Source organism: Alexandromys fortis, unplaced genomic scaffold (genome assembly GCF_014885135.2).
Source record: "Alexandromys fortis isolate MF-2015 unplaced genomic scaffold, M_Fortis_MF-2015_v1.1 scaffold_17, whole genome shotgun sequence".
Classification (NCBI taxonomy): Eukaryota; Metazoa; Chordata; class Mammalia; order Rodentia; family Cricetidae; genus Alexandromys; species Alexandromys fortis.
In genome coordinates this window covers 4,551,843-4,576,121 of record NW_026067896.1, presented here as the reverse complement: position 1 = coordinate 4,576,121, position 24,279 = coordinate 4,551,843, and the positions used below count along the sequence as shown (strand labels likewise).

The 24,279-nt window shown below is 38.9% G+C and overlaps 1 protein-coding gene across 12 annotated transcripts in view; it reads right to left on the bottom strand.

The window, feature by feature from the left end:
• Positions 1-24,279, bottom strand: part of Rims2 (regulating synaptic membrane exocytosis 2) — a 373,273-nt gene that overhangs the window by 296,726 nt on the left and 52,268 nt on the right. For 6 of the 12 annotated variants that reach the window (XM_050162839.1, XM_050162873.1, XM_050162803.1 and 3 more), the window contains exons 2-3: positions 19,902-19,988; positions 6,002-6,212 (exon numbers count right to left, since the gene is read on the bottom strand). In XM_050162839.1, the coding sequence (XP_050018796.1) occupies positions 6,002-6,212; positions 19,902-19,988 (298 nt within the window). Of the gene's footprint in view, positions 1-6,001; positions 6,213-19,901; positions 19,989-20,401; positions 20,435-24,279 lie in introns of all 12 variants that reach the window. The other 6 variants (XM_050162863.1, XM_050162891.1, XM_050162820.1 and 3 more) reach the window with 2 other exon arrangements.

Genomic DNA, 24,279 nt, shown 5'->3' with positions numbered 1-24,279 from the left:
TGCAATGTTATAATTCTTTTGTAGATTTTAATTCTTTTAACTTAAAAAGAGTTAAAAATAAGTATTGTTAATATCTTTAAAATAAGATTTGGTTGTTCATTTGTTTGGGGCTAATATTTGAAATGGAATTGTTTCACTGAGAGTATTTTAAACTTTATATAATCTGCATTATGACTAGAATGCACTGTAGATGTCTTTATTCTTCCAAATATATTGTAAATAGTATTTCCTACCTTGAGGTTCGCCTTAGTTACTCATAAGCAGCTCCTCTTAGCTACTGATGAGGAGTCTGAGAGCGAGCAGGAAGCAGATGCAGCTTTCAGATGCAGACATAAAAGCCCACTGTGGGGCCGGGCGGTGGTGGCACAAGCCTTTAATCCCAGCACTCGGGAGGCAGAGGCAGGCGGATCTCTGGGAGTTCGAGGCCAGCCTGGTCTACAAGAGCTAGTGCCAGGACAGGCTCCAAAGCTACAGAGAAACCCTGTTTCGAAAAACTAAAAAAAAAAAAAAAAAAAAAAAAAAAAAGCCCACTGTGCACTCTGGAGGCAAAGCACCCCCTATCAAACCAGCAGCCGAACCCAGCTTTCAAGTACAGCCCTACTTGTTTTTTAATTAAATGACTGTCCAAAATTCCCTCCAAAATTTAATTCTATAAACCATGGATGGGTATTAGAATTCTGCCAAAGATTATGTTTATATAATTTTATAAATTTGCTTCACCCATTCCTCAAATTTCGAACAACCAGCTTTCTAAAACAGCACTGTCTTCATCACCTTCATATTATAATATATGGGAGAATGATCAAAAACAAAGTTTAAGCCGGGCGATGGTGGCGCACGCCTTTAATCCCAGCACTGGGGCAGAGGCAGGCGGATCTCTGCGAGTTCGAGACCAACCTGGTCTACAGAGCTAGCTCCAGGACAGGCTCCAAAGCCACAGAGAAACCCTGTCTTGAAAAAAAACAAAAAACAAAAACAAAAAAAAAAAAAAAACAAAGTTTAAGAATTAATGAAGCTTCTTTATTAGTTTTTAAATTATTTAAACAGTAGAAATAAAGCTTTTGCTTCATTTAGTAGAAGTACATTCATTCATCAGCTATTTCAAGAACTGTGTGAGTAAATTGATTTTATAAGATATTAATCCCAGAAGAAACCTTAGAGGTCATTTAGATTAATTCCTTTATTTTACAGATTATAAAAAGTTACTATAAATGAAATGCCCCATTTGAAGTACTCTATTTAAGCTAAACAGTGTAATTCTGAAAATTCTAAGTTAGATTAATCAAACAGAAGAAATTAATTAAACACATGGAAATCAATTTTTCCTACCAAAAGACAAAAGAAACAAATTCAAGTTAACATATTTTGAAGTTTAAAATAATCCTTATTGCTGGGCATGGTGGTGTACACCTTTAACCCCAGCACTCAGGAGGCAGAGGCGGGTGGATCTCTGAGTTCAAGGCCAGCCTGGTCTAGAGAACGAGTTCCAGGACAGCCAGGGCCACACAGAGACTCTGTTTTGAACAATCAAAAAACAAAAAAAAGTAAAGTTTTAAAAAAACAATCCTTATTATAAGTTATGCTTAACGTCTTTCCAATTCAGTGTTTATCACAATTTAAATGTTACAAAATAATGTTTCCTTATTTTTTCATTTGACTAAAATCATACGCAATTTTTACTTGTTGAGTAAGTAACGTCTTAAGAGGAGAATAGCAGCAGTGTGGTGTCGTCTATCTGCACTGGCATTTCCACACGACTGGCACCCTTTGTTCCTTCCCTGTCCTCAGTGGACTTCAGAGACATAATTAATTGCTAAGGATGGTTCCACATCAAAGAGTCTCAAAATTAAAACAGTTATTTCCTTGTGTTCTCTTGGAAGATTACAGAAAGAATTTTAATAGCTTTATGACTAGCTATTGATATCTAAAATATTTGTATTCTCTAAAAGGACAGTCTGATAATATATCACTGACCTTAATTCTTTGGAGCTAGGGTAAGTCAAAGAAGTGCATTGAGCCACTGTTGCAAACAAAAGTCTTCTATAACATGAGGCAGCTGGGCATTTACAAGACCAAATTTGAAAACATAAGTTGAACCTTGTAATCTTTTTATCTCAAAACTTGGGTGGCTTTCCCCCATTCTATTCCAATGAATGTCTTCCAATATAAATTAAGATGTTCATATTCAGCTCCTTACTTGAAAGAAAACTTAGAAATACTAATAAAGAAATCCAGAGCTGTCTTCCCTGAACTAAAATCTAAACTGCTTTTTAATGTATTTTACTTTCCTGGCATGAGTCCCCAGATAGAGATCAAAATTCGGGGGACAAGGGTATGAAGTGTCCTGTCTCTGCCCCTTCCTTCTCCAACAAACCTGTTCATGCAGCTAAGCTAGAATACAGAGAGATTAAAAGTTGCTCGCGATATAATACCTTTTCGAGGAGTATTCCAACATTTTACTGTACTTAAGATTTCTATTCAGTCAAAAGGTACCATACAGTAGAAACTGCGATTTATATTAGCAAGCAATTAAGCTATGATGAGATATCACAAGATATTTTTTTCTGGTCTACATTGACAAGCACGGATCAGATTTCTCCTCCTGTCTGAACAAAAGGCAGTAAAACATGGTGTGATTTGGTTTGTTGTTCTCGGATTAGACATCAGCTCTATCATTGTTCTATCACTGGACTATATCTACAGTCCTGTTTTACTTTAACTGAGATGGGATCTTCTTCTGTAACCCAAACTACTCTCAAATGTAAACATCACCCTGCCTTGGCCTTACCAGTAGCTCAGATTAAACAAGGTTCCTCCGTATCTGACTAGAAGAACGTCTTTTAAGACACCTGATAGCAGATTTTGTGCAGTGAATAGCAGTGAGAACACACTCTCACAAATGCTCAGAAAACAGAGTGTCTTTGAAGTGCTCGTGCAAGCGCTCTCTCACACCCTCTCCCCGGACAACTGTGGGGAAACGGAGGCACTAAGAGTGTAAGAGCCAATGGAGTGAACGGTATCTTCTGGGCATGACAAGACACTCGGGACTCACAGCAGCTGTGGCTGTTTGCCCACGGCTTGCACAAGATCAGCCCGGTGAACACTACAGCACCAAGTAGGGAAGAACCCAGAAGCTCCTACCTCTTGCTGAGGAGCAACAGATAGCTGATGGCTGTGAGGAGAGAAAAGTCTCCTTTTCAGAATACATCCCCTTGTACTGTACCATGGTCCACAGGCGGCCGCACACCCATGTGCATATGAGCAACACTAATTGGACTTAATGAAATATTTGAAAGAATGGGAGAGAAGAAAAGGGAGAGGATAACGGGAAGGGAAGTGGATAGAGGGGGAAGGGGTAAATATTATCAAAATACATATATGCATGGATGAAACCCCAAATAATCAATGTTAAATGTTTTTAAGGTAATTAATATGAGGCCACAAAGGTCAATGTTAGTGAAGCATGGACGATAAGATAAGCTCTGTATAAACCCCGCCTACCACCGCTCAGATGTCCACAGAGCAGGGCACAAACTATAAACCCCGCCTACCACCGCTCAGATGTCCACAGAGCAGGGCACAAACAGAAGCTAAGGAAGGGCCTGGAGACAGAATCAAAGCAGAAGAAGATGGAGAGGCTGTGAGGAAATTTTGTAAGTATTTTCAATTTAAGAAAAAATGAAAAAAATTAAATTGGAATTTGAGGGAAGCAACTAAAACAGTACTTGAAAGAAATTAGGAGCATGTGATTCTTATATCAGAGAAGGAAAGATATTAAAACTTCATTTTCCCTTTATGAAACTACAAAATTCAACCATAGGAAGTAGAAGAAATAATAAGGATCAGAGCATAATTTAGAAATAGAGAAAATTCAATAAATCAAGTTGATTTTTATATCAACAAAATTATCAAATATACAGACAAATTCAACAAAAAAGAAAGACTTTACAAAAATAAAGAATGATGCAGCATCACCACTGACTACATGCATATTAAAAATAATGGAATATTATGAATATTTTTAAATCCATAAATTTAATAATTTATGTGAAACTGAACAAATTCCTAAGATATAATTATGAAAATATATTCACACATACAAAAAAGAACTCTGAATCAAATAAAAAATTGAAAGTATACTTTAAAACCTTCCGGTGAATAAAAATGCATGCCCAGATAACTTCACAGATAAGATCTAACAAATATTTTTAATAATTAAAAAAGGACTTGTGTCATGGAGTAGGGCAACTCAATTGTTCTGCACTTGATCAGACATCAAAAAATGAAATAATACCAGTTCTATACAAACTCTTCTGTGATATTGAAGAAAGTAAAATACTTCATATAATCTTTTTCATTAGGCCAGTGTGATGTTAATTCCAAAATCAAAAAAGACACTGGCAAATCAAATTCATTTATATATGAAATGAATTATCTATCATGAATGACTAGATGGATTTTATTAGAAGAAAACAGAGTTGGTTTAATATTCAAAAATCAGTCAATACCTCACCACCTTAAAGAAAGAAAAAATAAAAATTAATCTCAGTGGGTGGCAAAAGGCATTGGGAAACTTTAATGCCTATTCAAGATCTTAAAGGAAAGAATTCTTAGCAAATTTGTAATTGATGGTATCTGTGAAAAAATTACACTTAATTCTGAAAAACAATATATTCCTTTTAAAACTAAGGATTTCTGCTTGTATTGTTTTACTTAAAATTATACCACAATTCATATATAAATCACACGCATCCATTCATAAATATATACATATATGAATATACATACATGCATACATACATTCACATACATACACATTCATGAACATGCACACACATATGTGTATGCACAAAACATGATCAAATCAAGAAGAAGCATTAGAAGAAATAAAGGATTACTTTTGGGCAAGCAAAACATTGAGAGAAACAAACAATAAGAAAATAAAAACATGAAATCACACAGGAGAACTAATTCCCACAATTATTCCCAAATAATGCGCATACAGATTAACTCTGCATGTAAGAACTATCTAAGTAATCAGTTTGGTGATAGGATATTAATAAGGACAGAAATTCAAAAGAACTTAGTAAGAAGAGCATCTGCAATACTGGCCTTGCTAATTGACAAAGTCCTCTATGAGTAGTATATTCACTGAAGAGGATAAAGCAGAGATAAAGCCTAGAAGAAATATGGAAGACTAGACATTTAAATTCCATAGCTGAATGATATTTCCTCAATACAAAAACAAAGGACAGTAGAGCTTACAAAGTTATGAAATGAAGAAAAGAATCTCAGAGCTGGACCAGCCTTGTTTCAAATGACTAAGATAAAAAATAGTCTACAAAGTTTGTGTTACTGTCAGGGCGATAGAAAGATTTACACAGAGTTCTATAAGAAGCCATCTTAGTCGCTGTGGGGCAGATCAATTAATCTATAAATTGATGTGGGAGGTCTTTCTATCTATGTGTTGCTTTTTTTTTTTTTTTTTTTTTGGTTAATGAATAACAAAACTGACTTGGCCTGATAGGGTAGAACAGAGCTAGGTGGGGGAAACTGAACTGAATGCTGGAAGAAAAAGGTCGCTGAGTGATAGAGAAGCCATGTAGCCCCGCAAGAGTCAGACTGAACTTAAACCAGTAAACCACAGCCACATGGCGATACACAGATTAATAGAAATGGGTTAAATTAATATGTAAGAGTTAGCCAATAAAGAAGCTAGAGCTAATGGGCCAAGCAGTGGCTTAATTAATACAGTTTTGGTGTGATTATTTCAGAAGTCTGGGCAGCCAGAAACGAACAAGCAGCCCCCTGCAACAGTAAATGTCTTCACTGTGATGAAGTCAAAGGCCTGTGGCTCAGGGCCACAGAACAGCCAACATTACCTTTCTCATTCGGTAAACTGTGTGCTCTTTGATTAATCTGTTAAGTGATTGCAGGTGTCGTTGCACTGTATTCACGGTAAGCTCAACTATTGGGAAACAATCGTATTTCAGCTCCGTACCTTGTTTGAGCGTAATGACACTCGACCTCCACAACGAGCGCAGAACTTCGTTTGGCAATAAGAACAGTTATGGCCGCATCCATCCGCGAATTTTGTTTTATGGCAGATACCACAGGTTGGGGCATCGCCCTTCTGTTCTTGCTGCTGTTGAGATTCTTCTCCCATCTTCTTTACTTGTTCCTTATACATTTCAAATTGTTGATGCAGTTTTCTGCAGAAAAAAAAAAGGATTTTAAAAAATAGTTTTCTGATGATCAGAGAATCATAATTTTATAACCAAAATATGCAGGATGAGATTAAAAGAGTATAAAATTTAATTTTATAAATTATAGAATATCTTGCTTGAATGGCATATTACATCATAAAAATCTTGAAATTAATTCTATCTTTGATATACATATTAATTATTAAATTACGTTTGTGGAACATTTCCTTGAATATTAAACCACACTTCTACCTACTATTATTTTTCATCAGTTTAGCTTCAGAAGTACGGGAGACAATTTTACCTCCACAAAGAAGTCATAACCTAGCATCTTAAAAGAGGAGACATGGTCTCAACTGGAGGGAACTAGACTCAGTCTGAAGACAACTCAGCTGTAAAGAGAAAATACCTTCATGTATTCTCAGTCTAACAAATGGAGCTGTGCAAGTAAAGTAAAGCCAGGTTCCTTTAGGATGAAAACACTGGGGCCTACAGGGCTGTCTCGAACGCTAAGGGCCCTGGCCCTGGCGACTCTCAGAACCACAGCTGGTTCCCCAGGTCCCACACTGGGTGGTTCACCACGGCCTGTAACTCCAGTCCCACAGTTCTGATGCCCCTTCTGACCTCTGTGGAGATACACACACTTGTTCATACCCACACACATAGCTAAATAAAAATAAAATGAATTAAAAAGAAAAGTAGGCTAAGAAAAAGGAAAGTTGTATCATTTACTGTCACTACAAACGTTTCTATTGTATTTATAATTACAAATGTAATTTTTAATAACTATGATTAATTTAAAATTTAGAAAACTGCCAGGAGTGCTGGCATGGTGGCACAGCCATGGAGTTCCGGCCCTCAGGAGGCAGAGGCAGGCGGATCTCAGTGCGTTTGAGGCCAGCCTGGTCTACAGAGTGAGCTCCAGGACAGCCAGGGCTATTACACACAGAAACCCTGTCCCAGAAAAACCAAAAACAATTTTTAAGAAGATTCAGAAAACTAAAAGTGATATCACTCCAATCCTAAGGATGACAATCTACAAAACCACAATTTATTTTGAGCCTATCAGAAGGGAAGTTATCAGGCAAACAATCGAAATTCCAAAGAACACCAAGTCTAATTGTTCCAACTCTGGCAATATCATCAGAAAAGTAAGTAGAACCATATTGATAGGTAAAGGAAAAACTTTAGTATTTAGGGGTTGTTTGTGTTTGTTTTTGAGATAGCATCTCATATATCCAAGGATGGCATCAAACTTGCTTTGTATGCAAAGATGACCTGGACTTCTGATCCTCCAGCTTCAAGTCTTCAGTGCTGGGATCACAGGCACACACAGCCACATGCATTCTATATGGCTGTGACACTAAGGCTTCACACATTCTAGGCGAACACTCCATCTATGAAGCTACATCGCCAGACAGAGATCAGTCAAAATTTTAATAAATTGTGCAATGGCAAGACTCATCTAACATGACAGCTGCAAGCCGCTAAAGATCCAAGCTCAAGAAAGGCTGATAATCACAGGTTCTTCTCACACCCCTCCCTCCACAAGGGCTCTGGAAGTCTAGAAAACACCGCCAGGACAAATAAATCTCTGCTTTTGAGGGAGTGCCTACGTGCAGACATTAAGTTAAATTGGGGCTGAGGTACAGACATGATTTCCTGATTTTGCTAAAATAGTAAAAGCTTTATTTAAACCACAGGGAGGAAAAGTGAGCTTTGTCACTTAAGATGAAGGCAAAGAGTCATTATAGCTACAGACAAGATTGAAGAAAACCCTTTTATCCACACTGCAGAAAAAAATACCTTAGGGACAAGATCCTACAACAACACAAACAAAACACCTTTTATCACTAGGATATGGGAGGAAGCTCCTCTCCAAAGCTGGATACAGAACTGGAGATCAAGGCAGACGAGTTTCCATGGCTAGGAGAGACCAAGAGCTCCTAAGGTGACCCATTCTCAAGGTCCAGGTGATTGGGGCCTGTCAAAACTGGGAAAACATCGCAGAGAACACCCGATCCCTAGGAAGCAATCACCAAGTAATAAAGCACCAGAAGTTGACTACATCCAAAGACTCAAGTTCATGGGAAAGATAAGTGTAGCCCTCCCATGGGCGGAGGGTGAGGATAGCAGCTTCTAGTGCCCCAGCATCCATTATAAGGGAGTGCAGAAGCAGCTCACATCCTCTGAAGAGATTTATGACTATGCTGCACTAAGGACAATGATGGTGACATCAAAATCCAAACTTAGCGGAATTCTTGGTTTCCTTAATGTTTCAATTCTCAACACCAACAGTCTGATGGGAAGGATGTTCCACATCAAGGTGTGAATACAACCGTCTGATGGGAAGGGTGTTCCACATCGAGGTGTGAATACAACCGTCTGCTGGGAAGGGTGTTCCACGTCAAGGTGTGAATACAATTCAAAGATACAGCGCAAAGAGACAGAAACAACAAGTCAGTACTCTGTCATAAGAAACATGACTTGGGAATAGTTACATTTGGAAGGGAGTAAGGATAAAGCATAGGACAAGTGGGATGGAGAGAGAAGGAATGATATAATCATATTTTAACTAAAATGTTTAAAAATTATTAAAATAAGAAGTACATAGAAAAGGTGGACATCATCTGTGAACAAATGGGGAATTAGAACAGAAAATAGTAATGATGAACCAGATCAAAATTCTAGAATAAAAGATATGCTATCGAAGATGAAGAAGTCCTTCATGAGAAGACAGTAAGCTAGAAAAAGAATTGATAAAAAAAAAAACTATACAAAAGAAAACTGACAGAGGGCAAGAGAAGAGAAACAACTAAGATTTTAGTTAATGTAGCAGGTGAAATAAAAAGCCCCAGAAATAAACAATGAAAGAGATAAGGAGAAGGAATTTGACAAAAGTAGTAATAAAAGGGCACTAAGAGAAGAACCACCTAAGAGAAGCCCTTGTAAAATAAACACCAAATCCTCATTCATTCATCCACCCCACTCCTTCCTCTCTCTCTCTCTCTCTCTCTCTCTCTCTCTCTCTCTCTCTCTCTCTCTCTCTCTACACTCCCAGAACCAAAAAAAAAAGGGGGGGGGGGGGGGGGGTGCTGGGAGAAAAAAATAAAACTCTGAAGGCAACTAGATCAAACTAAGCAAGGATGAAATGTCATAAGGAGACATGCTCCTGTGTATGACGATTTCAAAGTTAAAGGGAAAAATCCACAAAACGATTAGAATAAAATCAAGTCACAATTACCACTCCTTATCTACCGCTGGGTATCCTGTATATAACAGATAAAAGCCTCTTACCAAAAAAATGAAAGATTGCCCTACAAGAAAAAGACCAAACTCAACTTCAGGCTGCCTGTAAGACTCATTCACCACTAAGGACATGGAGACTGATGGTTACCTTATACCAGATAAAACAAACTACTATACCAAAAACTGTAAAGAGATTCAAAGAAAGTTCTTCTGTTATAATAAATTCATCAACAACATATATGAATTCCAAATATGTATATACCCAACGCTGAAACAGCAAAATACATACGGTCAATATTAGGAAATTACTAATGAAAAAGTAAAAAACAGATGGGCTCCATTGGCTCATTGTCCACAATTTTCAGAGCATATAAACAGAAAATCAATATGGAAATAAAAGTCTTGAAATGCACTTTAAGTCAGAGGGGACAAAAATAAGTATTTTTTCTATCCCAAAATAGCAGAAGACACATTCATCTCAAGACAGCAGAAGACACATTCATCTCAAGATAGCAGAAGACACATTCATCTCAAGAGCACGCACACACAACACTCCAGGATAAGCCACAGGGCGAGCTACAAAAAGTTTCAGCAAAGTAAGAAAACCGGAACCACACCAAAATGTTTGTTTCGGTTATAAGATATGAAACACAAAACAATATAAAAGATTGTAGAAAATTGACAAAGATGTGAAAATTAAAGAGTATGTTCACTGTTAACTCATCGTCCAATGCTATAAAGAACTCTTATAATGACCTACAAAGTATTGAATGTGCAGCCATGTGTCAAATGCTTGTGCTTCAGTCAGCGGGAGCTGCATGTAACAGGAGCTCCACCAACTGTGATCCAGCCTAGGTACACAGCAGAAAAGTAAATTGTATAATTTACTGCCATGATATCTGTAGAGTGATGAAGTCATCGACTCACACATTTCTCATAACAGAACCCCACTGTGAAGTGACATATGACTGTACAAGGGAAAAGTCCACACTTCTAGCCCCGGGTTTGACATTATTTCCTTTGTCTCCTTCTAAAGCTATCCTGCCTTTTTTATTCCTTTACACGCACCGCGATGAATCATTACATGTTCTTTCTACCTTTGAGTCATGTTTCTCTCTCGTCCTCTATCTCTGTGTCATCTATCTAGCTACCTATCTGCTCCATCACCTGGTAACCCAGGCTGGCCTAGCACTCAAGATCTTCCTGCACAGACTCCCAAGTGGGAAGACTGAGCTGTGCGCTATCTTGCCTAAGAGAAGAAAGAATCCCCAACCTGAAATCAGACCTGAACCACAGCACTGAGAACATCAAAGTCTATTCAACGAGGCCCAAAGACCATCACACTTTCTGTTTCTGATGAAGCTCACTCAAATGCACCGCCACTCATTTCAACTGCTTATTCATAGCTTCTACCAAATACTATGGATTTGCCTTTCTATGGTTTTCTTCTTGGTTTGAAGGAGTATCAGAGATAACTTACATAAATTTAAACAGCAAAATCTTCTCCAAGTCTTAGGGCTAATTGCTTACTTTGAAGTAGTCAATACATCAATTTCTTCCTTCATCATTGTGATTTAACTGCTGGCTGTGTGTGTGTGTGTGTGTGTGTGTGTGTGTGTGTGTGTGTGTGTGTAGGCATGTATGTGCATGTATGTGTGTGTGGGCATGTGTGTGCACACATATAAATGTATGTGCATATAAATGGTTTATGTATGTCTGCGTTATAAAAAATCCCCCAGTCCCTCATAAATAGCCTTATAATTTTACCTCTCACAGCTAAACTTTTAATCGATCTGCAGTTTATTTTTATATGTGATGTGATATGGAGATTTAATCTCAATGTTATTTATATATTCTATTTCACCATCATCATTTATTAAGTAGTTAATCTCTCTTCCACTAATTTGTGCAATCAGCCTGTCATATATTAAGCTCCATACTTACATGATGGCCACTGCACTGTATTTCACTGCTACTCCAGAACAACACCGTCAAAACCAAACTTGCAAGGCAATGAAAGGTCCAACGGAACTTAAATAGGTAAATTCCAATACACAATTTCTAGAAAGGCAGACAAGAGGTCACCACACCCTGCGGAGGGCTGCATAATATTTTGGGCACCATGGCCACACGTTCATTGTCAGAACAAGTCGTTGCTGAGGCATGACAGTAACCATGAACAATGTGTAAAAAATGAGCTTGCATGTATTCCACTAAAACTTCATGCACAACCCATGTTTAGCAAATTCCTGGGACAAATATATTGTAAAGGATACGACATTCTATTTAAAGTACTGCATGAATTCTGAAGTGTTGATATTTCTACTGTTTCATAAAAGCTTTCTAATTCAAGGTTCACATATGTTCTATATCAATATTCATGACCAGAGAACTCATCAAATTCAGTATTTCCTAAAGGAAATGTTATTCTCTGTAAATTAACAGAGTCAATAAATTCGTGTTTATGGCTATTCCTGAAAATCTTGTCCCCAGGCTCTGAGTTTTACTGGTTTTTCAGGCTCTCCACGAACCAATAATTCACACCACTACATTAAAAGGCATCTGTGGCAAGCTTGCTCTTTAAAACTTCATTTTCGATAGTGAAGTCACACCTTGCCGTATTTCTAGACTGACATTAAATTATTTTCTCCCTTTTCCTCATCATATAATCTCTATAGATACAGATATGCATTATTGATTGATATTTTGAGGTAGGGTTTAGATGTATTTATGCTATGGTTGAGATATGAAGAATTGCCCCAGAAGGAGCTTGCACTGCATGCTCTGTCCTTAGCTGAGGAAATTTGTGGAGGTTATCAAAATGTTGGAAGGTAGGACCTAGCTGAAGGATGTTGGCCATTAGGAGTAGATCCTAAAGCAGTGGTTCTCAACCTGTGGGTTTGACACCTTTGGGGATCGCGTATCAGATATTTACATTACAATTCATAACAGTTGTTATGAAGTAACAACAAAATAATGTTATGGTTGGGGTGACCACACATGAGGAACTATATTAAAGCATCACAGCGTTAGGAAGGTGGAGAACCACTGGATTCAGGGTATCCTCTTTCTGACCCCATCCTCCTTCCCTCCTCTCTGTCCTTCTCCCGCAAGACCCACACCAAGCCATCTGCCTGCATGAGGTATGTAACCACTGCAGTATCCCCTCACTGTCATGCCTGCCCAAGGCTGGATACAGCCAAGCAACCAAGGACTAACCCTTCTGAAACCAGGAACCAAAATAAACACTTCCTTCCTTTGGTTGTTTCTGCCTAGTACTGTGTTATAGAAACAATAAAAAATAACACTTTTCTTCACATAATATATTGTAGTTCAAAATAAAAACTCAGAGTTCCTTGCTAGACGTAGGAAAACAACTGAAGACAGTTTATTTATTAATTAACCAATGAAAGCAACATAATTGATAAGCCATTTGGGCAAGAAACTGCTCTTGCCTGGACTGATGCATAAACTGGACACAAAGAACCCGCAGAAAGAGGACTGCTGAACTTGCCTTGTCTTTCAGGGTTCCTGATTCATGAAAGAGTCTGCAAGACATTCTGCAGGACACAGCAGATAGTGACTGAACTGTCTTTGGAATTTCCTGCTTCGTGGAGGTGTCTGCTGGATACTATGGGCCTGTAGGCCAAAGATGAATGCCCCAATGGTACAGAGGAACTTTGGGTGACTGTCCAGGCAGCGAGATGTCTCTGTCATTTCTAGAGTTTGGATTTCTTATTTGCTTAGGTAATATTATATCCTTCTGGAGTCTTTGATGGAGTTGAAGAATGGATAGTTATAGTTTTCCTTAGTTATGATAAAAGATAAAATAGATATAAATATTGTAACTGTAATTCTTGCTTGATAACTGTTTTGCTATATGTAATTTTACTATGTTAAAATGAAAGCCTTCTTTTTTGTTTAAACAGAAAAAGGGGAAATGATGTGGGAGTGATTTCTTTCTAATCTGTTGCTTTCATTGGTTAATTAATAAAGAAACTGCCTAGGCCCATTTGATAGGCCAACCCTTAAGTGGGTGGAGTAAACAGAACAGAATGCTGGGAGTAAGAAGCTGAGTCAGGTCAGTCGCCATGATTCTCCCACCCGACACAGCCGCAGGTTAAGATCTTCCCTGGTAAGCCACCTCGTGGGCTACACAGATTATTAGAAATGGGTTAGATCAATATGTAAGAGCTAGCCAATAAGAAGCTGGAACTAATGGGCCAGGCAGTGTTTAAAAGAATACAGTTTCCGTGTAATTATTTCGGGGCATAAAGCTAGCCGTGTGGGCGGCCGGGTGCCGGGGCCGCAGCCCCGCCGCCCCTATTACAACAGAAGACATCCAGTTTTTTTTACTTTTTTTTTTAAATCTGGTTAAAAATAGTCTGGTCTCTTTCTCTGTTGAGAAGATTTTACTACTGGCAAGACATTTCACTCCCATAAAACACTGCGAGGTTTTTATCTATTTTCTTGAAAATCATCGGGAGATTGATACTGGCACTGCATTATATTTCTAGGTTAGTTTTAGGATAAGTGGCATTGTTAGAATATTGAGTCTTCCTACTCACATAGTGCTCCTATTATTGCTATTCCTCAAAAGTAAAAATAAAAAAACAATGGTTTTACCACTAATATCTTATCTCAAATTTTGTGGTTTAATTTATAAACAGTACCAAGAAGGCCATGGAGTAACCTCTATTTCAGTTTAAACTATTTCCTTCCTCGTTCATTTTGATTCCTTTAAGACAGCATCTATAGACTTCAGTTGTCCAAAGGAACTATAGAACAACCAAACTATTTCCATGTTCTATATGTAGTTATGGGGGGGTGGAGTGTAAAAAAATGTTTTCCAACAATTCCACAAAACTAATAAAGCCATGACACGTCCCTTCTACACCCACTTCCAGTGTTTTTATGGCACTTCCATATTCCTTCCTTAGGAACACATGTCATAGCTGCAATGACTAGGTCAGTCTCTCCATTAGATCTTTCCAAAGCATCATAACATATTGCATTTATCAAAACTGCAATTTTGGTTCATTCCATGATGTTCTCATTACCCCTACTTGTGTAATGAAAAAAGAATCCATAAGGATTTTAATTTTGCTCTCAATTTTATCCCAGTAACTAACAATATATAATCAGCTTGTCAATAAATACTGACTGAGGCAAGGTGGTGGTGGTGCACGCCTTTAATCCCAGCACTCGGGAGGCAGAGGCAGGTGGAGCTCTGTGAGTTCGAGACCAGCCTGGTCTACAAGAGCTAATTCCAGGACAGGATCCAAAGCTACAGAAAAACCCTGTCTCGAATAAACCAAATAAATAAATAAATTCTGAATGTTTGCATTAATGTTAAGTACAGTGCATGTAACATCTTTGTTAGGTGGAACAAAACATGTAAACTTGAACATATGCTAGTTCTTGTCGACAGTAAAATAAGACACACAGATGTATTGATATTGGGCAGTCATGTAAACAAGCTAAAAGTCAATTGAAACAGATGTAAGAAAAGCTGGTTCTAGAAAGCAGGGATTAATTGTGAACAGTATTAGCACAAAAAGGGACATTCTTTAGTTTGTAAACATCCTGTCCTGGGAAAGATAAGTATGGTAGGCATCAACTGCGAAATTAATTCTAATTTGGGGTTTTTCACATGCAAAGTATTAAAAGCAGATGAAAAGCTAGGAGATTGAGACACTGCATTTTGAGTAACTCATATATAAGGAAACAACAAAAATACAGAAAGGCAGAATCTACAAAGGCAACTTAGAAGAGAATATCTTCAATTCTATTCACAGGGTCATTTCCTAGATTAGTATATATCTCACTTTTAATATCACATTAGAGAAATCAGTAAGTCACTGTGAAAATATTTTACAAAATGATCTCCAGTGAATCAGATATTCCACTGATTTTAAGCTAACAATACAGACAATTTTTAAGTGATTTTTTTTTTTTTAATGTTGAGACTGGGCCCAAGAGAGCAACTGCATGAAGCCCAACGCCAACCTCTCTTTAAAAGAGCCCCGGAGTCATCCCTTCCCTGCCAGCGCCTACCATGCGCCTTCTGCACTGCACCACACCATCTGGAAGGCATTGGAGTGGAAGCCCAGAGTTGCACTGGGAATTTCCGACAGGAATTCCCAGAACTAGTTTCCCCATCACAGTCCTCCCCTTCTTTCAGCACCCCTCAACCACTGAGTCTCAAGACCTGGGCCATATGGAGCAAAACAGAACCAAACTGAAGAGATTCCCAGGATCAGCAGGGATTGGGTGAGGGGTGGAGGAGGGAGAGTACTGGAAAAGACAACTGGAATTGGGGGGCATCTCTGGTAAGAGCTGATGTAATGGGAACTCCCAGGAATCCACATGCTAAGACTCTAGCTAAAACTCCTAGTATTGGGAGATACAGAGCCCGAACCAGCCACCTCCAATAACCAGGAAAGACTTCCCAGTGGAGGGATTGGGACCTAAACCCAGGCGCAAAACCATCAACCTATAATTTGTCCTTCCTACAAGATGTGCTGGGGTAAAGGTGGCATAAAAATTGTGAGAGTAGCCAGCCAATGACTGGTCAAGCTTGAGATTCATGCCATGGGAGGGAAGCCACCCCTGACACTGCCTGCAGGACCAGACCCTACCAGGGAAAGGAAAAGTCAGTGGAATGATTCCTAATGATATTCTGCTATCCTCCCCAGGAGCCTAGAATAATTGCCAGAGAGGCTTCATCTAGCAACTAATAGAAACCAACGTAGAGACTCACAGCCAAACATTAGGTGGAGCTCAGTGAATACTGCAGAAGAGGGCAAAGAAGGATTTTAGGAGCCCAAGGGGTCAAGGACACCACAAGAAAAAACAAAGAATAAATGAACTTGGGCTCACAGGAACTCACAGAGACTGAACTGGCAACCAAGGAGCCTCCATTGGTCTGATCTACTCCCTCTGCATATATGTTATGGTTGTATAGCTTGATTTTCTTGTGGAACTCATAAAAGTGGGAGCAGGGGCTGTCTCTGACTCTTTTGCCTGCTTTTGAGAACTTTTTCCTCCTAGTAGGTTGGGTCATCAAGTCTTAATACAAGGTTAGAGGATGCCTAGTCTTAATGTAATTTCATATGCCATGTTTAGTTGATTCCCTTCCAAGGGAAGCCTGTCCTTTCCTGAAGGGAAAAGAAAAAGGAGTAGATGAGGGAGGGGGCTTAGAAAGGAGGGGAAACTGAGGTTAAGATGTATTATATGAGAGAATACAAAAACAAGTAATTTCCTAGGTCAGTCCTCTTATGATGTCTGCTAGGCAGAGGCAAGTGGATCTCCGTGAGTTCAAGATCAGCCTGGTGTACAAAGTGAGTTCCAGGACAGCCAGGGTTGTTACACAAATAAACCCTATCTCACCATGGGTCTGGGACTGCCAAGAGAGTAGGACAAAACCAGAGATCTGCAGGTCCCGGCACAAATCTGAAACCTCTGAGGGAGTAGGCCTGAGGCAGGACCTCTACCAGAGCAGGCCCAAGGCAGCAACCTCAGGAGAAAGAGACCCAAGCAAGCAATCTCCCTGGGAGCATCCCTGAACAACCCCTGGTATTGCAAAAAGATACTCAGCAGAATACAAGAGACAGAAGAAAGAATCTCAAGCGCTGAAGATACAATAGAGGAAATAGACTCATTGGTCAAAGAAAACATTAAATATATAACAAAAGCTTAACAAAAAATATCCAGGAAATATGGGACACCATGAAAAGACAAAACCTAAGAATAATAGGGATAGAAGAAGGAGAAGTTCAACTCAAAGACACAAAAATTCTATTTAACAAAATCATAGAATAAAACATTTCCAACCTAAAGAAAGATATGCCTATGAAGATACAAGAGGTTTACAGAACACCAAATAGACTGAATCAAAAAAAAAGTCCCCTCACCACATTATAATCAAAACACTAAACATACAAAATAAAGAAACAATATTAAGAGCTGCAAAGGAAATAGGCCAACTAAAATGTAAAGGCAGACTTATCAGAATTACACCTGACTTCTCAATGGCGACAATGAAAGCCAGAAGGTCCTGGTCAGTGTTATGCAGACATTAAGAGGGCACAGCTGCCAGCCCAGACAATTATACCCAGCAAAATTTTCAATCACCATATAAGGACAAAACAATATATTTCATGACAGAAACAGATTTGACCAATACCCAGCCACAAACCCAGCCCTACACAAAGCACTAGAAGGAAAGCTCCAGCCCAAGGAAGTTGGCTACATAAAAAAAAAAAAGCAGGGACCATAGATGATCTCACAGCAGCAAATCCCAAAGATTTGCACACAAAGAAAATGCACAAAATAACATCACCAAAACTAAATTAATAGAAGATAGCAATCACTGGTCATTAATATCCCTTAATATAAATGGACCCAACTCACCAATAAAGATACACAGGCTAACAGATTGGATACAAAATCAGAATCTATCCTTCTGCTGCATACAAGAAACACACCTCAACCTCAAAGATAGACAATACCTCAGAGTAAAGAGTTGGGAAAAAATTTTCCAATCAAATAGACCCAAGAAAAAAACTGATATAGCTATCCTAATATCTAACAAAATAGACTTCAAACTAAAATCAATCAAAAGAGACAAAGAAGGACATTTTATATTAGTCACAGGAAAAATCCATCAAGAAGAAATCTCAATACTGAACATCTATGCCCATAATACAAGGGCAACCTCATATGTAAAAGAAATGCTTCTGAAGCTTAAATTACACATTAAACCCCACACACTAATAGCAAGAGACTTCAACACTCCACTCTTACCACTGGACAGGTCTGTAAGATAGAAGATTAACAGAGAAATAAGGGAACAAACAGATGTTATGACTCAAATGGACTTAACAGACATCTATAGAATATTCCATCCAAACAGAAAAGAATATACCTTCTTCTCAGCACCTCATAGAACCTTCTCAAAAATTGACCACATACTAGACAACAAAACAAACCTCTACAGATACAAAAAAAAAATGGAAATATGCATTTATCTTATCAGATCACCATGGGTAAAAATTGGTATTCAACAGCAACACTACTTCCAGAAAGCTCACAAACACATGGAAATTAAACAATGCTCACCTGAATCATCAATGGGTCAAGGAAGAAATAAAGGAAGAAATTAAAGACTTCCTAAAATTCAATAAAAATCACCACACAACATACCCAGATTTATGGGACACATTGAAAGCAGTATTAAGCGCAATTGAAAATCGCTCTCATGATGAAACAGGAGAATCTTTAAAATCCTCCAAAACTATATAATCTTTAGAGAAAAAAAAAACAGTCAATGGCTCTTGAATATAACAAAGAAAAGACAAGGTAAACAGGCACCACCAACACAGGACAGGGTTCCTAAACCACTGTAGGCAGCAATGTCCTCTCTGAACAGACTCTATCAACACAGGAGGACAGGGTTCCTAAACCACTGTGGGCAGCGAAGTCCTCTCTGAACACATATCTAGGTTTGAATTTTCATTGCAATGTGAACCTTAACTTTTGGCCAATCCAAGCCATTACAACATCTTGTAGAAAAGTACTGAACTAAGTTATTCTTACTGCAATAACTATTCATTTGGCAAATTTCCATCAGAAATAAATGAAAACCAAGTATGAACTAGTAACAGTGGAGGTTACTATTCCTCATTATTTCGAGGTTCCCGCTCTTCCTGCATCCATGGTTAGACATGATAGACTCCCTTGCATGTAGTTAGGATCTTGTAATAAATTTGGGTCAATAGGCTGCAAACTCAAGGGACTTATTCACTTTTCTCTTATGCAATTAGTAAGAGTATAACCTGTGAACGCCTTCTTTAAAATGTTTTAAAATCTATTATCAACTAAAAGAAATGGAATCTTTGTTTTTAATGTTAAGTCATTGCTAGAATATATATATTCCCAAACTATGTTTTATGGTCTAATAAAATATTCAGCGAAAACACAATTTGGCGGTCAAATAAGTTTAGTTACCTGCATTATGATCTAGTCATGCTTAGGTTCTCAGAATTATTACAAAAACAATTCTGCTTAACCATTTAAAACAATTTGTCCAAAACTATTTGAGCAAACAACAAACATAGGAGTTAATGCCGCTCACTGCCTTCTGGTAGCTTTGCTTAGAGACACTCTAGACTATTCGACATTATTAGAGAAGTACATCTTTTCTGGGCAAATGTGGCTTATATATTAAGTGAGGGGACTGCCTATTTTTTCCATTAGCCTCTAAGTTATCCTCGTTTTCCTTTTAGATTTCCACAGAATAACTAACGGCAGAACTACTGAACTTTAGCCTAACAGTTTCCATCTCTGAGGGCACATCATTCCAAGGGAAGAATTTTAATTTGTACTCTTCAGTGTATTATGTATCACAGATGATATCTAGTCTGTACAGAACAGCTTACTTACGTCTGGGGCTCCTTTTCATTTTGTTGTTTTTGCTGGGGCTGAAGAACGTTATTTACCAGTTCAGTGATCCCACTAAAGGGAAACCACCTGTTTAAATAAGCAAATAATGTGACTGAAAAAAAACCAAAAGAATAACAATGTAGATTCAATGTTTTCTACCCAAAATAACTTTGAAAAGAAAACACACACACATAGGCACAAAAGCTACAGCCAATGGAAATGTTAGCTCCAATTATCACCAGGCAATCAGGAAGTAGGAAAATTAAGTTTGAACACTTAGCTAATCCACAAGCAGGCAGCAAAAAACTACATCCAGTGACTATGTGGATGAAGTAAGAAGCTGCAGGCAGCTCTCTTACAAGCAGAGAGTCGGAAAGCAGAGGACACACCAGCTGCAGCCTGTCCAGTATTAGTGGGCGCTAATACCATCAGAGGTGCAGGAAGCAGAGGACGGTAGAGGACAGAGTCCAGCCTACTGCACTCGTCACACATGTACTTACTGTGTCGCTTGTGGTTTGGGTTCTTCTTTGATCCTAAAAAAATAAGTTTGCACAACTCAGTGCACTGTACTGAGCAGCACTTGCTACCTAGATGTTTGTGGTCAGACATAATGGACATGAAAATTAGGCTTATTACACGGAAAAATGTAGTGCTACACCATAAACGAGAACTGGACATCCCAATCAGTGTTACACACAGAGGGGAGGAAAACAGACCTTGGCCCATCTGGTCTTGTTTTGCTCCTAGTGCTAGGGACCGAACGCAGGCCATCCACGTGGTAGCGGACACACTACTAAGCTACAGCCTCAGCCCAGGATAAACTGTTCTTCTACCAAAACTCTGTTGCTCTTTAAAGCAATGTTTTAATCACAATTTTTGCTGCATATTTTTACTTTTAGGTGCCATAGTAAATATGACTAAGTTAACTAAATATAATTTCTAGTTTAGTTTTTAGTTTTAAAAAAATAAATTGAAGGCTAAATATTCTAAATAAAATAGGGGATTTTATAAGTGAATTTTTAAAGCCCTAGTAATTAATTTATTTATGTCTAAAAAGAATAGAAAAGGAAATTGAATGGGGCAATATAACCAATATCTCACAAACTAACATTACTAATAAATATTCTATACTAAACTTAAAATATTCATACAAATGTCAATCCTTCATACAACTACAGTATAATGAAAATCAACTTAAACAGCTACCATGTACGTAACTATAACCAAACCAAGTGTATCACTTTCACTTCTGCAGAGGTCCGGTGAGGACCTGATCCAGAAGCAGTCAATTCCTAGTAGATCTGACGTGAGAAAACTAGACCCACTCCACAACAGAACCTCCCCCTCGTGTGGCGCCCTTAGTCAACCAGCCTTGGGATTAATATCATTCACTTCTTATTATGCTCCCTTATTAAAGTCAAATTATTCACTCCAGAGACCTTTTCATGATTTGCAGGAAATGAAGAGAAGATTGAATATGGCTGTAGGTATGAAAATGTAATAGGATTGAACATTGAAAAGACTTAGAAGGATCTTACATAGGGTAGTCAAGACTGGTAAAACTGGACTTTCCATGAATGGCTAAGAACTGTCTTGAGAAGTGCATCTAGCTTCTCAAAAGACAAAAAACTGGTAAATAAAGTTTATACAGACACCTGGGATTTTTCATTATAAAATTACATCAATTATGTAAGTTAAATCAAATTTGTTTTATGGTATGCGATGGCCCATCGTGTCAACGTAACTGAATTAAGCAGCACTGTGGACTGGTGGGGCACATCTCAGGAGGGCACTCCAGACGCTTTGTGAGAACTCAAAGACTGGTCTGAGTGTGGACAACACTGGTAGACAGGGCACCGGTGAACAAAGGAAGAGGAAGCCCACTAACGCAGGCCCTCTGTGCTGCCATGCACCACCAGGTGAGCAGCCTTCCCTGCTCCTGACAGCGGGGAGGGAGAGGATCAGCAGCAGAACCAGCTGACTTTAGTTTAAAGCTGTAGAAAGGGTCTGCGGGGAGCTCCAGAGCGTGGAGAGACTGTTAGAATGTCAGAAACTGAACCAGGGTCCCGTGTGTGCACAGACAGCTAGAGCTTAGCAGACTGTGGGAATGAAACAGAATTCGCAAGCTGAGGTTCTCATAGGTCCTCTGGCCACAAGCCCTGGGAAGGCAGCACACTGTACCACGGCCTTGGCAAGCTACAAGGAACTGTGGAAAGTGACTGCAGAAACTGTTACAGTCTTCTGAAGAGCACACCACGAGGAGATCACTCAGACACAAGGAAATACAGACAGGCAGGCCTCCATACTCCTCCCAGGGTCAGAGTAGAAAAGTCCCCAGTGTGCCCCCAAGCACCAGAGACAAGGCGGTAAGTGACCAATGAAAAGGAAGAGCTCATGCTGGGGAAATCTGGCTAAAGGTTGACCTCCTACACAGGAAGGAACTCTTCTAAGTGGGAAAGCTGAATTACTGACACAATCAGATTGACAAATGTCAACCCAAGGGAAAGGACCAGCCACACCATCCAAACTGGAAATCCTAAAGACCTTCTACTTCACTGTATTGTCTTTTATATTTTACACTTTGTACTTGAACTGGCAATTGTGTTTCAGCTTCTATCCCAGATGGAAGGCTCTTCCGGCTGTTCGTTCAGGCGCTCCACCTGCTCAGCAAGGCTTTCTCTGTCCCGCATATCCGTGACCCATACACTTCTCATTCGCCTTCACTCGCTCTGCTCTGATGCGAACTCTCTCAGCCCACTCCTTAAATGCTGATACCTGACCACTAAAGAACTGTGCACTCTACATCATCTTCAGGATAATGTGCTGGCTCGGAACTGACTGTGGATGAGTCAGAACAGAGGAGACAGATGTCTGCCACTCCAAGGTGGCACTGGAGCGACTGTTTGCTTTCCTAGACAACCCAGGATCACTGCCCAGAGTCTTCAATCATGAAAACATCCACACAGACTTGCCTACAGGCTAATGTGATGGAGGCAATTCTTCAGTGAGATTCCCTCTTTCCAAATGACTACAGCTTACTTGAAGTTGACAGACAAAAAAAAAAAAAAAAACCTAACCAGCATAGTTATTAATGGAGATAGAAATAAAAGACAAAAGACAGGTATCTCTAAAATTAATAGATGATGCAACTACTTCCCAAAACTCATATTTAATGAAGTATGATTGCATATTTTATCAAGAAAACTTATATGCAAAAGAGTTAAGATTGGGTAAGAGCATGCAAATCATCATGAAGGAAGAGTTTTCCTGTGACCAAGAGATGAAGTCAGCACCAATAGCAGGGACTCCTAAAACAGGTTCATGTTGACTAGGAAGACATCATAACTTTTCTGAAGGAAGATGGCTAAGTCCAGGCCAAATGTTAAAAAGATTTTATGATTTATAATGCTATCAACCTGGTTTTGTTATCAAAAACAAAATTTATGTCATCATTTGCAGGTGAAAACTAGCTTAGAGATATAGTATTTTTCATGGTTAACTACTCATTTAAAGGAGTTAACCATATCACGGGCGAAAACCAACTCATCAATACAATGCTTCAAATCATACAGAATTACAAATAAAACAGAAAAAATGGTAAACTCAAATTAAGGAAGATAGTTTTATGCATTTTGACATTTTTGTTAAACATATCCTGCGAACAATGAAATTATGTAGCCCTGGTTTTAAAACAGATTTCAAATTTTTCAGGAAAATATTTAAGTATATTTTCTATTCCCTCTTTATTTGACATAATTATGATACCTGCCAGTTTTCAAACAGGGCGAACAGAGCTTCATTCTGACGTTTGCCTTGAGAAGATGTGAGTCACATCTCTTTACTGGGCACTCACAGGCTCTAAGGCCCAGAAACAAAGACCCCCAGCCTCAGCCCCTGCTGTGCTCCCTAGTTACTCAGCCTCAGCCCCTGTGGTGCTCCCTAGTTACTCAGCCTCAGCCCTTGCTGTGCTCCCTAGTTACTCAGCCTCAGCCCCTGCTGTGCTCCCTAGTTACTCAGCCTCAGCCCTTGCTGTGCTCCCTAGTTACTCAGCCTCAGCCCCTGCTGTGCTCCCTGGCTTCTCAGCCTCAGGCCCTGCTGTGCTCCTTGGCTTCTCAGCCTTAACCCCTGCTGTGCTCCCTGGCAACACCTAGGCCGGAGAACCACTATTTGCACAAATGAAGCACATGAAGAGCAAAAGAAGAACTCAGATAGATGACTTTGATAGCACACTTTGAGAACTCACTGAGAAGTGCGGTTACATCCATCCGTCCAAAGAGTGGTGCATATACAATACCAAATATCACCCTAGCTTTATTGTCCTCATATCTTTAACTTCTAGTTAAAGAAAAAAAAAAAAAAAAAAAAAACTAGAAAAGCC